Raw genomic sequence first — 16,591 nt, 5'->3', positions numbered from 1 at the left:
AAGTCTTGCTTGGCTCTTACTATTTCCTGTCCTTGAAATATACTCCTTTTTCTCCCTACAGTTCCAAGATAACCCTTCCTTTACTTCTCCAAGCTTTTTGCCAAGCAGTGTACCTCACCTTGGCCACCCAAGAGTAGTCTGAATTAGTTTGTTCTATAATTAGTTTGCATGTACTTTTATGTAGTTGCCAAGTTAGGCTGTATTGTGATAACTAAAAAACCCCAAATCCCAGTAGCTTTAACAGATGAAAGTTTCTCACACACACATACCACAAAGGGTAGCCCCTTCTAAGTAAAGGCTTGGGCGTCCATGCTGGCTCCATCCTGTGACTCTGCAGGTTCAGCACATGGCTTCCCAGGTTGCTGCTCTTCAGACCCATGACTAGAAGTGAGTAATGCCATTAAAAAAAAAAATCAGTCCGTTGGTTAAACCCCATTACATGGACTCAGCTATAAGGGAAACTGGACAGTGTAGCAGAACAGATGGACTGTTTGGTGAGCGCTACTGTCTCTGCTACACGTTATTTCCTGTAGTAGAGGATGTGCTTCTTCAACTACAGAGAGTGTGTTCCTCCTCTTTTGTGTCCACCCTTTAGTACCAAGTCCATAGTTGGGGTGCTTATTATCGAGTTCTTACTGCTTTTTCCCAAAATAGGATTATTTCAACTCAAACACAATCCCAAATGTATTAGATGTGGCTAAGTGCTAACCATTAAGCATGTGAAATAGCTCTTAGGCACTTCTTTTTGTGGAAATTATACTTTCTTTGGATGTTGTCTTTCCTGGGTTCAGAAACCTTGCGTATTTCATGCTCTGTGTCCCTTAAATTTCCTCAAAATAATTACTTAGCAAAAAAAGCACTGCATTTCTGAATGAAGGAATTCATTCATATTAATATTTAACTATGACAGATTATTAACTAAAGTACATTTGAAGTATGAATAAAAGGTGTTTTAAGGTTTTTTTTTTTTAAATATTTATAAGACAAACTACGTAACTTGGAAACAAATTTGAAGGTTGGGTGATTAGTTTATGTCTTAACATTGAGGCATTTGCATGGCTATTAAGAGCAGGCAGTCCCACTCTCTTTCTTTCTGAACTTGAGTTGACTCCTTCACATTCACCATGGCAACCCCAACGAGCAACACGTACACAGACTCTGAAGTGTACTGACAAAACTTTCCAACCTTAATAATGAATAGGTATAAGGTCTATTATTTGAGACTCTCTCAACAAGTCACTGCAAAGGTACTGTAATTCTAGAGTGGCATTTCTTTCTCACAGTGCACCACCATGGAGGCCTAATCCTAGAGTGCAAAATCTGGGAACATTTGTGTTTTTCCCTGTTACATTTTCATAATATATGGCTAAGCCCCATTGGTCCCCTTCTTTATCCTGACACTTATCAATATAGCTTGGTTTGCATCATCTCAGTTTAAACAAAGAAAGTAACACTAGAAGGCAAATACTGCTGGAGCAGACAACTTTGGTTTAATGCATCTTTTCCTTTAGTGGGAATGCAAGCCTCAGCTGCTGTAATATTTAGCTGAAGCAGATTCCCCGTATGCTTATCTGTTTAATCGCTCACTTATCTAGGCCAGCTGCTGCTCCAGCCGCTCCTAACTGGAAGGAAGTTGCCTTAGTATCCTGGGGTTTAAGCCTGCAAGGTTGCTACCTAGAACCTGCACCGAAATCGGCATCTGAAATAGCTCTTTTATAAATAGCATTGCAATGTTTTCTAAAAGAGATAAGCTTTGAGAGTATGATTTTATTTCAGCCTTTTATCACTAAGCATTTTATCACTTTACTTTTATGTGAACCAAGGCTTGATTATTGATTTCATAACCAAAGAATGACTTTGGTTCTGCTTAATATCACTTAAAAACTTTTACATAAATTAATTCTATTTTTTGACTTATCAAGACAGCTTTGTACTCAAGGGTAGTTGTTATTCCTTCCATTTAACTATTTGAGTCAGTTTAATGATACATTAATGACTATTAAAGTGAACTGGAAACTATTATATGGTTGAATTCCTTCTAGAGCTCCTGAAAAGCTTGAAATCAAAGCCTCTTTCCAAGCTTTATGTGTATATTTTTTCCCGAAAAAATTGCTATAAATCTGAGTGGTGAACATGGCATTTGTGCAACTTCTCCCAAAATTTGATCAGTCCAACTGTCTTCTAGTTTTAATATTTCATAAAAATAGCATGTTAGCCATGAATAATAAGGCACCTCAAAAGCTGTACCGGTATTTACTTTTTCTGGCTCCTTTTGAGACAAATGGTCTTATTGGACATTGATTTGCTTAGTCTTAAGAATTAGAACTTCATATAAAAGACAAAGCAAATTGTGTAATAATGTATGCACTTGTACTGGAAAAACAAATATAATAGAACTAAATTTTTTGTTTAAACAAATGAATTATATGATATGCATCTAAAGCCTCAGTGTAAGTCATTTCTCTTGCACAAATATGCACATTGTGCCCTGTGCCAGCATGGAAGGTGGAGTTCTGCAAAAGCTTCAAGCATTCGAAAACCACTTCTCTGACTTACATTAAACCAGTTGGAACATGATAAGAGAATGCAAGGTGTAAACCCCTTGAGGGCTGTGAGTCACCATCTAGAAAGGTTCTTGAAAAGGTGAAAACATTTTATAGTTTGATCAATAGAAGCTTGAGAAATAGGCATCAGGGTAAAGATAAGTTAAGGATTAAAAACTTTTAGACACTTGAAGAATTGAATTACTATCCTAAGGAATTTCCTAGGAGAAAGACAGGAAGAGAGACACTTTTTCATCACATCTCAACCTGCAACCTTTCTATTTGGTCAAAATTCAGCCAAAATAGATTTGATGAACACCAGTCCTTATTACCTTAGTCCTGATGCAGAACTATGATACTTCAAGAGTTTTTTAGAGACCCAAGTGCCCACTGTAGTAGTTTTGGGTACCTATCAAGAGGAAGTATAGGGTGGTGTTGCAGACTTCAAAATTCAAGCCATTTGTTCATAGATTATTTCATTGAAAGAGGTTCTTATCCTATTTTTCCAGCCAGATTGAATTTATACTTTGAAAATGTATGAAATGGTGTTGCAGCTGGGTCTTCCTGAACTGTCTCACCACTGTTATATTAGTATAAGTTAACAAGCTGTTGCATTAATATGGTTATAAGAATTTTGATTATGTTTGTAAAGGGGGCAGTCAGTTCAATGGTGTAGCCACTAGAGCAAGTACAAAAGTTTAAATAAAGGAGTCTGGCTGAGTGTAAGTAAAGAATTTCTGAACTCAGAACAGATTCTCAGAGTTATTTCTAGTCCTTTGGCTTTTACCCTATGCTCAGAAAATTTACAGAACCCTACCAAGAGATGTGACTAAATAAAAGCTTTGACTTTCAAGAGCACTATTTATATGCTATCTCCAGCATGAGCAGATCAGAGCATGAACTGCCATATGCCAGCCCATGGAAGAAATGGGTCTCTTTCTGGGGTGGCAGGGTGAGGGTGGGAGTGGTGTGGTGGCCATGAGGAAAGGTAATGATGGCAAGAAAAGCCCCAATTAAGGATTCATGTCTGTAGAGTTGGGGTTGCATTCAGCACAGAGCCCTTTTTCCAATTCTCTATCTGGTTGATGTGAAGGAGGTTTTGTGTAGAGCAATTTTTAGTACATCCAATCAGAATGAGGAATGCTAATTCCCTTGATGAGACACCAAAGAGAAAAAGTAGGAGACAGCAAGAAGTAGAAGAAGTTGGGCAAGGTGATGAGCTGAGTCTCATTTGCTCCTCACTGTGTACTGGCCCCATTCATGTCTCACTGGGACTCCGCAGCCTCTTGAGCTCTGTGACAGATGCTCACTCCTGCAGGGAGTGGCCGGGTTGCATTCAAACCCTGTACAAATCATAGAGCCTGTAAAGGAGGGTCTCCTGTTCCTGGATCTTGTTTTCTGGGTAAAAAGGGGCAAGTGTCTGCATAGCTAGATGGCCACCTTAGATACCATCATTTCCTCTTCCTGAGGAGCACCTACGTGACCCTCACGGTGCACGATGTGTCAGCTACTGCCACACGGATTATCGTAGGTTCTATGCAAACAAAAACAAAAAACAAAAACATTTAAAATACATTGCAAGACCTACTTCACAAGGGCATAAAAATAATTCTACCCAGAGAGTCAAAATATTGTTTTGAGTTGAAATTAATGTGCACACTTGCTTGTGAACACTGAACCTGAAAGATCTGAGGTCTTCCCATTTTAGAGGTCATCTAGAAATATCAAAGCTCTCCTCAGTCTCCATGGATGGAAAACGTGAACTCCCTTTTGTTTGCTGCTTCTTGTGGTTTATGATTCCCTGTTCAGGTGCTCTCTCTAACTCACTAGTTAGAGAGAAGAAAGTCGTGTAGGGCTGTTCTGGAATATGTCTTTCTGGTCAAACCAGTGAAACAGGTCTCACAGCTGCCCTGTTAGGGAGCCAAGTTCACCTAGCCTGGGTTCTGAGTCTGGGCACAGCATCTAGCCAAGTGGGACTTGCAAAGGCCCTCTGCCCCAAAAAACCTCTTGGGCAGGTCTTCTTCTGAAACATTGCATATTTCTAATGGGGAGGAAAAGAACTGAAATAGTTTTCTGTCCAGGAATATTCCATTGCAAAGGCTGACTTCACACCTAACAAAGATGCCTTTTTTTAGAAGGCAGTCATCTGTGAAAGCTAGGATGATGGGGTTTGAATTTGACAAAGGAATGCAACTTTTCTCCAGACAGGTGACTCTTTTCCCATGTTCCTTCCATTTTCATTAACCAGCAGTAATCCTTTGTAAAAAAAAACAAAACAGCCTCCTGTTCCATGCCCCAGGCAGTCTTCCTGTGTATTGCCATGTGTGGCAGGTAGTCATGTGTTCTGGTAGGAGTTTTGACCTTGAACTCGAGTTGTGGGGCTTCTTGGAGTAGAGCTCTCATTAGGCCTGCCTGTTCTCTTCTGAGGTTCCTCAGTTTCTTCTCTTCTCAGATCCTTCTTTAGAGGATCATTTTGGATGGGATAAGTAAAGGCATAGGCTCAAAATGATGAGGCATTTTCCCTCAGTCTGAAAAGGTTATAGCATGTGTAGGTGGGTGTTCCTGGGTGTGGAGGAAGGAAGAAAAAGTCTTATCTGCCAGGATCCATGTGCAGTGTGTGCCTTAACTCTCAGAGAGACCCTTTGCCCTTCTGCCATGCTACTACCTGACCATCTCAGGGTCCTTCATAGCTGTCAGTCATTTTCAGGAACCAAAATGTAATGAAGAGATGGCTGTTCCTGTTGACAGACAGGTAAACTAAAGATGAAAGGCAAATTAGTATGGGAATCAAATCCAGTCAGTTTTTAATTTCCATCTTGAAATCAAGCTGTATTCCCCCCCCAAGAGTAAAAGTAAGGGTTACAGCTACTTAATGAAAAAAAATTCATATGCTGTAAATACCATACTGTGTTAAATTCACAATTGTTACAGTCAATGCAATACTTTTGTAGCTTAGTATGTTTAGATTCCTAAAAGTGGAAAGAAGAGTTCCCACCTAGCTTTCTCTCAAGCATATAAATTTAGTGCAAACTCCGGTTTTAGGGAGATTTATGTGGCTGGATTGACATTGCTTAATAAACAATCGAAAAAGTTAAGCATAACCTAGAAGTCATTAAGAACTATGAGTCACTTTCATGACAAGCCAATAAGGTAAGAGAACCAGGGTTGCAAAACAATTACTAGCCCAGCCTGAGGGACCCTGGAAATATATTACAGGTATCAGTTAGGAAAACACAGCAGTAGTGTTTTACCACTCTGCAGAGAGCAAGCTGAGGTTGCTAACCAAACAAAATAACTTTACACTGACAATGCCAATTTTTACATTTGTTTCAGAACAAGGAACACTCAAACCATCAGAGGTAAGATTAACATTTAAGATTTTTTATGTAACTTTTACATTTCAGGTTGTTTGCTAAGTTAAGCAGGCATGAGCTTTTAGAATGTTAAATGTGCCTTTTAAAATGGATAGAAGCAGAGGGAGACTGAGCAACCAAGTGCTTATAAGTGAAATGAACAGGTTAAATCCGAGGAATTTCCAGTTTTTGTCTGAAGATCTTCGGTAGAGGAAAAATGTGAATATTTAATCTAAGAATGTGTGTGAAATGAGATATTTCAGAATCTTAGGTACTTATTCATGTAAATTTCGAATAAACATTGAACAATGTTGTAGCATTAATATGGGGATTGATTTCCCTAGTTGCCCACTACAGAATTCCACAAAATCCTGCAGTTTATAAAACTTAATGCATCTCAAGGCATTTCCTTTGCATAAAAACTTTTGGTCCTTTTAGTACAGATGGAATTGCGGCCCTCATCCCAGGAAGTTGGTAGACCTGACTCCTGTCAGGAAACATTGTGTTGCTGCCCAACGTTTGCTGGTACTGAAAAGTTTTAACACTGTTCATGAAAAGCTGTGGTTTCATGTTTCTAGTAGTTTTCCATTTGAGCACAAACATGATTTGCATCATGTCTTATTGATCAAATAAGATTTGATAACATTTCCTTTTGGTTTAACACAGATTCTAAGGTCTAATGGCTCAAATGTATGTGACCTTGTCATCTCTCAGAATAAAGATATTTTTGAAAATATGAAAGAATGAAAAACTATAGCAGATTCCAGATAACCATTGCCTTGGCCTTCAGCCAAAAGTATCACATTTCTTACCTGACCTTCCAAAAACTGTATCATAGAGAAAATTAAAATATGAAATGTGTGTGATTAGTTAGGTGAACCAAAAGTAATCTGAGAATTTCAGATTAAAAGAATGATAAAATCCTATGCTGAATTATTTTAACACATAGCAATTCAATCTTATTAAGAGTGGTGTTAATATTAGTATGTTTTCAATAGGCTGGCATTTATATAGTTGGTCAAAATAATGAAAAGTAGGTACAGGAAGACATCAATAAGTAATTCTTTCTGCTTTTTTGCATAAGCATTTAATTTGTACATAAGACTATGCAGACTCTGATAAGAAGCAATTCATATGCAACTCTGCAGTTTATCAGTTGATGATATTTAAATCCAGGAAGGATCCTTCCAGCAGTGCCGATGAAGACCTTGGAAAGCATTCTTCTAATTCTTACTCTCATGCTATTACTAGACATTGAGGCAGATTTCCTTGTAGAGCTCCGAACTTTACCTCAGTGTTACTTTACCTTTATCTTATTAGATGTATGTGTTATTTTTTTCCATTGAAGGTGATGTCATTTAATTTTATTTAACTAATGCGAAGTGGGTGTATTTACAGACATAGAATGTGCTAATAAGAAGTGGTTAATAATTTTCACATGATACTGAATAATTCTCTCCAGGCATTTTTATCCTCTTGAAAATTACAGGTAAACCTTTTATGAAAGAATTCATTTTCACATTGATTTTTTAAAATAAAGCATCAGTGTTTTAGTGACTTAACTTTTAAATATAATAAGTGTAATTTTTATTTACTGGGTGATTCTGCTTATAATCTTTATTTTGGATGGATAATGATAGTAAGCTATTATGCTGGCCAACCCATTTAGAAACCTTAGGTTAAGGAAGACATGTAGCAGAAGAGCAATAAGAAACATCCCTTATTCCCACCAAGCCTGTGTGGAAGATGCTTGCACTCTCTGAAACAGATGCTTCTATAATGCTCAAGGAGTCTTCCCAGAAGTAAACAATGAAATCCTTTTGTAAGCTCTGTCATCTTTATTTTTTCCCCTCTTATAAAGATCTTCTTTCTTCCCAGGTACTGATTTGTAGTCCTATTATGTTCTCCTTTCAATAGCCATAATTGTGGGCTTTTGGTTTTAATTTTATACTTCATTTGCCAGGTAGGTCAGTTTTCAATATCCACAGGATTCATAACCACATCTGGGATGTCGATCTCACATCCTACGCTGGAGTGGACCTTTAGAAGCTTCTTCCAGCTCCAGGAAGCAAGGTCGTCATTAAATACCTAATTGATACATATATACTTACAGTCTATTCCTTAAATGTAGGCTTTTCTACCTTTAAAGCAGGTAGAGGAACCAAAGCCAGTTCCATGTAGCAAATGACCCTTTGTTTGCTTTGTTGGTAAATGTAGTGAAGAGAACTAGGTATCTCCCCAAAGATGCAAGTAGTGAGAGATTTTTGGAGGACAAAAGTATTTTTTTTAGAGAAAGGCAAGGTAATAGAGAAATAACTAGAATGCCTATAAAATTAGATTGGTTGGTTACACGCCCCGGTAGGCAGGTCGCAGGAGACTGAGGAGGGACCGATTGTTCTGACATCATGGGCTAAAGCTCTGTCCCAGGCTTTTGAGAGTATAGGTGGGAGAGGGGAGTATGTTGGACTGGGTATGTCAGAAAGACAATTGAAATTTGCATTTTAAAATTGTTTTAATCAGTTTTGCCAAACATTTTCAGGTGTTTTACAATATTAGATACTTTTTAGGTGCTTTTAAAGTATAATCATAAACTTTCCAACGGTACTTGGTTTAAGCAGCCGTAATTCCCTCTGTTTTTTTTTTTTTCCATGAACGAGGTCATAGTTCCAATGCCTGTAGAAATGTTTCTGTTCTCAGGGACACTGATTTTCAGTAACTTTCAGGAGGAAAAACCTAAAACATAAGCAATAGGGCAATAATTTAGTAGAAGATTTGATCCTTTATATGAATTTAAACATTTAAAATACATGAAGTTAATAATAATGGTAATAATAACAGATCACTTATAATAATAATGATATGCTATATATTAATAAGCTATCACTTATAGTAATAATCCTTACTATGTGGCAGAAACTGTTGCAATCATTTAATATTAATTAAGTCATTTGATTCTCACCACAAACACTATGAAGTGTAGGTACTATTATTATCCCCATTTTATAGATGAGAAAACTGAGGCACAGAGACATTAACTTGCTCAAAAACAGGTGCCAAGTGACAGGGTCTGAATTTGAGCTTAGGCAGATCAGCAGTTTTGATACTTGTTTTTCCAGTGCAGCTATCCAGCTTGCTCAGCATAGCTTTAGTGCTGATTTTAATGATCATATTAGGCATTTACAAATCCATTTTGAAAGTAGGTGGGCTAAAAACAAAAATTAAATTTCAAATATTTCTCCAGTTTGCATTCACCTTGAGAACTATGAAAGTTTGCTCAGTATGGCATTGAGGCCCTTTAGAAGGCTCTAAGACCTGATTTCACCCATTTAACTTGTGCATAAAAACAATAGGAGGAACTCTAAGAAAAATCCATGGTTACTGTTTGCTTAGCAAAGCCAAGTGTACTCTGAATGAAACTGAGTCTCTGTACTCATACGCAAACCTGAACACACATAGAAAAGAAAATTGCTTTTGTGAAAATGTGAATTACTTGGTAGCTACAGACTCAGCATTTCATGTAGTTGTATAACAAAAACTAAAAATCAAGCTCTTAAAATTAGCGAGATTGCTATAGTTATTAGGTAGGAGTGAATTTAATGTTCTTGAAATTGAAGGTACAAGTTTTCTTTTCCTTGCATCTTATCTAAAATTTTTGTAATGCACAGTTTTACTTATGGCTTCCTTTTCTATAAAAAGAATTCACTTTCATGGTTCACAAGCTTCGTGCCTATTTTGTCTTTTAAAGTGTTCAGACACGAGTGATCCATAATTAAAACACCATTTTCAGTTAAGTGTTTGCTAAAATCAGAGCTTCACATCTTTGTTTTTTGAGGTTGTTTACTTTCTCCAATCTCTGTTCTGTCAGGCTTCAGAAATAGCTGAGTTAGTGTTTTGGAAATCACATGTCTTTGCTGGGAGCATTTTCCAACCAAGAATGGCTGCCTGGGCTTTGTTCTCATAATTCCTGTAGTCATTATGACTTAAAGAAAAAAATTGATTCATAATCAGTGAAATGGCAAATGAAAAAGTATTTCTTTTCCACAGTGTTATACAATGACTTATAAAATGCAATGATGTTCAAGTGGAAGACTTATTACAGAAACAAAAGGCTAAATTATAAAAACAAACTTCAGAACCACATGTTTTGATCAGTCATACTTTTAAATGGAAAAAGTACAACATTCATCGGCCTTCCAAAGTGCCATGAACTAATACAATTTAATGATGCAAAATTTCTGTTTTGCTTTGTTTTACCTTTCTGCACAGAAAAGGACCAATGGACTCCGAAGAACCCCCAGACAGGTGGATCCAGGTGTGTTTCTGATTACTCACCTATAATCACAACCTCAGATAAGTGTTTATGAAAGCATATGGGAACGGCTGTAGAAAGCCAGACAGGTGGCTGGCCTTTGTTCCTTGCAGTTTGGTATACGATGTATGACCGGGAGGCTCCAGTCCAGTGTGTGATTCATTTACTAGCCGTGGTCATGTGATGAGCGACCACCAGTGCCCCACTCTTTCAGCAGTCTGTGATTCAGCTGGTTATTTGCTCACTGAACAGCCTCAGGGCGGCCGGTTCAAACTAACATATCCAACATCCTTCCCCTAATGTGGAGAGAAAATCAACCAGTAAGTGGCACTTAAAAAATGAGCATTTTCTAAGAGGGTTGGGGAGTTAATTAACCACACAACTTGGGTCCCTTCCCCTTTGGGAAAATATTTTTCTTTATCCTATATATAAACTATTTTAGAATGGGAGAATGAATTTAAAGAGTTTGTGAGCAAGTATCCTCTCTGGAGACCAATTATTTGTCTGCAGAGAGCATTCAGTACTTTTCTATTTAACATTGTTATGTTTGCCCTGTTGTTATTCCAGTATAATTATTTTTTCATCCACTAAGCAATGCCTTCCACAGTTTAATTACCAAACATTTGTTATGAATGTGATTGTATTATTGTGGGTAGAAGGTATTCAAAGCTACAGGATTCCAAATATATGAACTTGATGAGAAATCAAATGGAATGTGAAGTAGCCTTGCTGGAAAATAATCTGGATTGTGTGTTTTGTGTTCTCATCATAAACAGTGTTCACCTAGTTGTAAAGTTTAGCTTTCAAAGCATTAAGCTTTTAACCGAAACCACACCCAAGGTAGCCATGCTGTTTTATGAGCCTTTTGAAAAGATTTATAGGAGTTCTGTTGCCTCTGGCTAGAAATTGCCTCACTTGTGCCCCGAGATCAGTTTAAATCTTTTAACTACAGAACAAAATTGAAGCCATTTAAAAAAAAATAGGGGTTCTGGTTTACTTTTTAATAGTTCTTACTTTCCCAAGACGACAACCTTTGCCAATGACTCTGATAATATTCAGAAGTGACTATTTTCTGTTCTCTTTAGTAGAAGTGTATGATGGTGAACATATTTTTTTTTCTTTTCTGTGTGACTTGCAGTATTTCTATTTCAGAAAATTATCTAACCTTTATAATGTTCTTGTAAAAATATTTTCTCTTTCTTTGGTGGGCATTTTCATTTAATCCATTCTCCCTCTGGGAAATGCATTTCTAGATTTATAGTGCATCAGTAGGAACACATTTAACTATTAATAATTTACTTTGCAGCCAAAATTTTTAGGAGTCCTTAGATTATTTAAAGGGAGTTATAGCAAATTCACAAATCGTAAACATTACCAAAGTGGACCAGTAATAAAATACCCTCCTTTATCCTAAAAGTGATGGCTTTGTACAGTCACAACTCTTCCAGTATTCCTATTGTGGGAAGATTTTAGAACTTCATGAAGAATAAACTCACAAAAAATGTGCTATATGTTATGTTTGTAAGAATATATACATACACCCCATTACACTCACTCTTCACCAGAATAGTAAGATGCTACAGAATCATTGTATATATACACACAATATGTATTATGTGTGTGTGTATATATGTAAAATATAGCTTTTCATTAGGTATACTGAATAAATATATATGAGTAATTTTTCATTTTTCCACATTAAAAAAAAATAGTTGATGATCTTGCCCATTGTACATGCTGAAGTGGTAACAACTGTTTCTCTCTGTAGGTGTGTTTTGATGTTAGACTTGAATTACCTGTGAAGGTTGGTTGTCTGTGTCTCTGCTTCTTTTTGTTAGCAAGTTGCAAAGCTTTTTTGTTCAGAGTTACCTCTTGCTTTATCACTGACATAGGCTGAGTTGATCCTGAGTGACTATTGTTTAGCAGATTTCCCTCTCGGTTACATTCACCCCAACATGTTTAAACAAGAGATCAACAAAACTGAGGCTTCCTCAGCATGGACAGACTGCTTCCAAAGGGCATTATTTGCTCTTAGTTCTTTTACCATGGAAGTTCCTTTAATCTCTTCTGGCTACTTTAGTTAACATCTCCAGATGTCAATACACTGACTACTTTCTAGGGACTTACTAAGGTTGACTTCAGAAAGAATGGATTAACTGTAGACCCATTGTTTCAGAAAAGAACTGAATGCATACTTCTGTGGGTAGTAGGTGCTAAATAAATATTTGGTAAATGAATTAATGAAAAAGTCTATACTTCCCTGCATGCACTGGCTCTCTTGCTCTTTAAATTTCTCTGCTGACAAAGTGGACTGATGTCCTAAGGCATATGGAACAGTCTAGTGATAGGAAACATGGCTTCTAGTCACATTACCTGGGATGGGGACCCAACTTAGTTGTTCCCTTACTATTGACCTACGGCAGTTTGCTTCCTTCCTCTGCTGCAGTTCCCTGTTTGTAAATGGGGACTAGTAACAGTACCTACCTTAAAAGTTGTGAGCATTACATACATGAATTAATATGTATAAAATATTTATAACAGTGCCACGTAAGCAGTAAATGCTAAGAGGTAGCAATTATTAAAATTACTTTGTGGTAGAGTATGTTATTTAATATTGGACATTTTGTCATGTGTAAGGAGAATCATTATTTGTCAGTTATTTCTTTGCAAACAAACCCAGAAGTTTATGTTGACCTTCCATTGAAGCTAGAAACTACATAATCATAATCATGTTCAGATTTGCTATTACTCCCTGCTTACCTAATGGTCTCCATGATATTCTGGTTGTCTTTAAGAAGAGAAACAATTGTCAGTGGTGGTTGAGAGTTTTTGGTGATGGTACTAGTGTTTGTAATTGCGTTGAAGAAACAAAGAAAAACTCCCACATTGAAAACATATATTGTAGGATTCTATTCAAACTAAGAAAAATGTGAGCTCTAGGTTTGCATTCTGTCTTACTGGCACATTTAAAACCTTGACTCTTTATTAATAATTGTGGTTAATCTTGATAGATAATATTTGCAAATGAATTTGCAGTTTTCTTTTGTGTGCTAAGACATTTATCGATTTATGACTTGACTGCTCTTCTAAATTCAGTATTGTGTTAGATGGAAATTCTGGTAGTCCTTTTGGATTTCTTAAATATAGCAAGGTATTTTCATCAGTTTGTACTTTTCTTCCTAAGATAGATGTTGGTTCAGGAAAATAACACTTGTAAGAGACAGATCAATTATTTCAGGAACACAGAGGTGCTAGGCTTTTTCAGCAACATGAGATCATAAATCTCAAGAAAATCTGAGCACTGGTGTAATATTTATAACCTAAAATGGCACTGAAGGTCAGAGTTACCAATTAAATTTTAATACCGAGCTTTAAAAATTTCCTTCTATCTAAGTATAGAATATACCAGATTTTATTTTAGTTTCCATGTGGCAAATCTGTATACCAGGACATGTATTCTTTTGATAAAGTTCATGTTTTTAGACTATTAAAAATGGTGGTGGAGTTCATAGCATTTTGTATTTAAGTTTGCAGTCACTAGCTTTTAAAAAATTCAGGCCATTGTTCTGTGTTGTGCTACCTAAAGATTAGGTGAAATAGATGGGAAATGTTTACATAGCTCATTCTCTTTCTGATCTGAAATTACTTGTGTGATTCGTGATAACCTTGACTAGTAAATGAAATGAATAGTCAGTAAATGGCTTAAATTGGTAACAGAGTTCTTTCTGAGAGCTGTTACTTTGCGTGTGCTCATAGTTTAACTCTCAATTGTAAAGAGAACCATGAGACTTAGAAATGCTGTCTGTTCTGATTCACTGTTTCTTTGCAGAAACATCCTCAAAAATGGTCACTTTCTTTCAGGTGGATGGGATTGATTTATAATGCCATTCCTATTTGTTCTTGCATGAAGAAAGTAACCCAAGAAGTCTTTCTTTCATTACCAACTTCGTGTCTTACACAGCTAAGCACCAGCAATGTCATTAATTATAAATCATGGCCTTCCACAAGGAATTTATATTCTGCCTAAGGAAGGAGTAGATACAGGCACAAAGTCTTGATTGCATAAATGCATTATATGAATGTACAAATGAAATATTTTGATGTTGGATACTTTTTTATATACTGATTCACTGTGGTATGGCACAGTGTCATAAAAACAATTAGTGAATTGTCTGATAAACATAAAAAGGTCTAATTATGTAGCATATGCAAAAAAGCAAAAGGAATTGAAAAGGAGAAAAGCAAATGTGGGCTCAGATTGCTTTTAAGCTGGGTGGTCTATATATGTTTTCATTTATATTAAAAAATTGGTATGTTGGTTTGTTGCATTGAATCATAATAATATGGTTTTAATTAATGTTTTAATTTCAAAGGACTGATAAACTCATTCTAGTCTAAAGAGAAATGTTGATTTCTTTAGATTTGCTTTTAAATGTAACGTCACTTACTCAATAGAGAAAATTTATGTTTTTATTTCCAAAGAGAAAACATTGATGAGAAAAATAGCATGCTGAGATTTTTAAAATCACTGATCTAAAAATACGTTGTTCTCTTTCTTATGAGGGAGATGAATGTATACTCTTAAAGGCTTTAGTAAATGAGCTTTTTTTCTACAATAAATAAGTAATAAAGCATCCATACATTGCAATGTTTCCATATTAACCAGTCAAACCTACTTCTGTCTTTTCTGTCACCTCTAAAACTAATTTCTCATCAAATATAAATCCTAATCTAAATATTGGGAGCATAATTGTAAATGTGTAAAAATACATTTCACATTGAAAGAATGAACTTGAAAAAACTGGGACAATAGAACCTACTGATTAAGATTCATTGCAGAGAAATGAGAAATCCAAGCTGTGAATGAGTGCTGGAGAGCCTGCTCTGGTTTTTAAAATAGTGATTTGTTCTCGGGCTTCTATTAAAGTATGGACAATAAGACTAGTTTTGCACTAAGGCAGTTGATCCCCTTGTAGTTATTTTCGAGACTGCCTTTCTAATTCCTTTGCCATGATGACAGATTTCTGAAATGTCCATCACAGTCCCTTGCTCACATCTGTTTTTGGTTTGGGGAGGATTTATTTTTCCCTTTAAAGCCTCACTCTGCTTTCACAAAGGGTCACGGCTGCTGTCATCTGGCAGTTTGTCCGTGTCTCGTCAAGCCAGTCTGTGACCCAGCTCAGTTCTCTCCAGCAGAGACACAGGGCGAGGTGAATGTTTGAACCTACACAGCAGTGCAGCTAGCAGAAGTGTGATTATTGAATAATAAATAAAACATTTGGAGTATTATATACAGAATCTACTTCTGGGTCATTTATGCACTTCTTACATAATTTCTGTTATTATAGTAATAATGTCTTTAGAAAATAAAGTATGTATCTATTAAACATTTGGAGAAATATTCTGAAATGGAGTCTTGAGCCTGCTGAGCTGCTTTAACATTCTTCATAAAGCATTATTTACTTGGAAGCTCTGGTATGGCTTGGGCTTCCTTTGCTATATCTGTGGCCCTCGTAGTCAAATACTATTCCTTCCAAGGAAAAAGAACATGCCGTCTAAGGCTAAGTAGACACACTTGAGAAATATCTATGGGTCACAACCTCTATGAACCAACTAACCTTGTTTCAGAGCTCTAGTCTGAAGTAAGGTAAATGAAAGAAACCAGTTGTGTGTCAAAACTATTGGCTTCAAATAACACTATTTGATATAAGTAATATCCAACTTATACCAGGAAAGAGGACATTGATAAAGTAATCTTTAATATCATAATTTTTGTAATTGTATAGTAGTTCTATGTCCCAGTAGTGAGAATGATTATCAGGTCAGTCAGAGCATTGGAGGGCAATTTATGGAATTCCTGCCAAAATGACTCTTAGTGGTAATCCTTTATCTTTCAGTGTATTCAAATCAAGTTGTTTTTTAGAATTTCAATATAAAAGATAAAAAAGCTTAGTTAAGTTCTTATAATTGTTTTCTACAAATAATTTTTCTTTTGAGACTTTTTTTTTCTGCATAGATATTAGAAATACATAGAAGTTTCTCTGTCTTTGAGGAACTTGGAATTTTTATTTTTGTTGAGGTAAGTGTATAAAAATAACCTGTCAAACAATAATAATGTGTGGTATATGATGAACTACTGAAGTTTGTGGTGTAGGTTACAAATGGTACAGTTGACTAGGAAGGCAGATGACGGAAAACTCATTGTGAACTTTGAGACTAAATATGTGATAAGGACCTCAATAAAAAATTTACATAGAACGACAGATGTTTAAATAAAGTTATCAGTCTGTTTCTAGGTTTGGGTAGGCTCAATTCATTATCACCTATTATGCTTTTGTTTGTCAAGTGACCTAAACCCACTGCAAACTAGTTTAGGGGGAAAAAAA

At 36.2% G+C, this 16,591-nt stretch overlaps 1 protein-coding gene across 5 annotated transcripts in view; it reads left to right on the top strand.

The window, feature by feature from the left end:
* VAV3 (vav guanine nucleotide exchange factor 3) overlaps positions 1–16,591 on the top strand; it is a 380,328-nt gene that overhangs the window by 261,533 nt on the left and 102,204 nt on the right. For all 5 annotated transcript variants that reach the window (XM_073234374.1, XM_073234373.1, XM_036998404.2 and 2 more), the window contains 2 exons: positions 5,877–5,902; positions 10,163–10,208. In XM_073234374.1, the coding sequence (XP_073090475.1) occupies positions 5,877–5,902; positions 10,163–10,208 (72 nt within the window). The remainder of the gene's footprint in view (positions 1–5,876; positions 5,903–10,162; positions 10,209–16,591) is intronic.

This window comes from Manis javanica, chromosome 4 (genome assembly GCF_040802235.1).
Source record: "Manis javanica isolate MJ-LG chromosome 4, MJ_LKY, whole genome shotgun sequence".
Lineage (NCBI taxonomy): Eukaryota > Metazoa > Chordata > Mammalia > Pholidota > Manidae > Manis > Manis javanica.
This window is presented reverse-complemented; position numbering and strand designations above follow the sequence as displayed.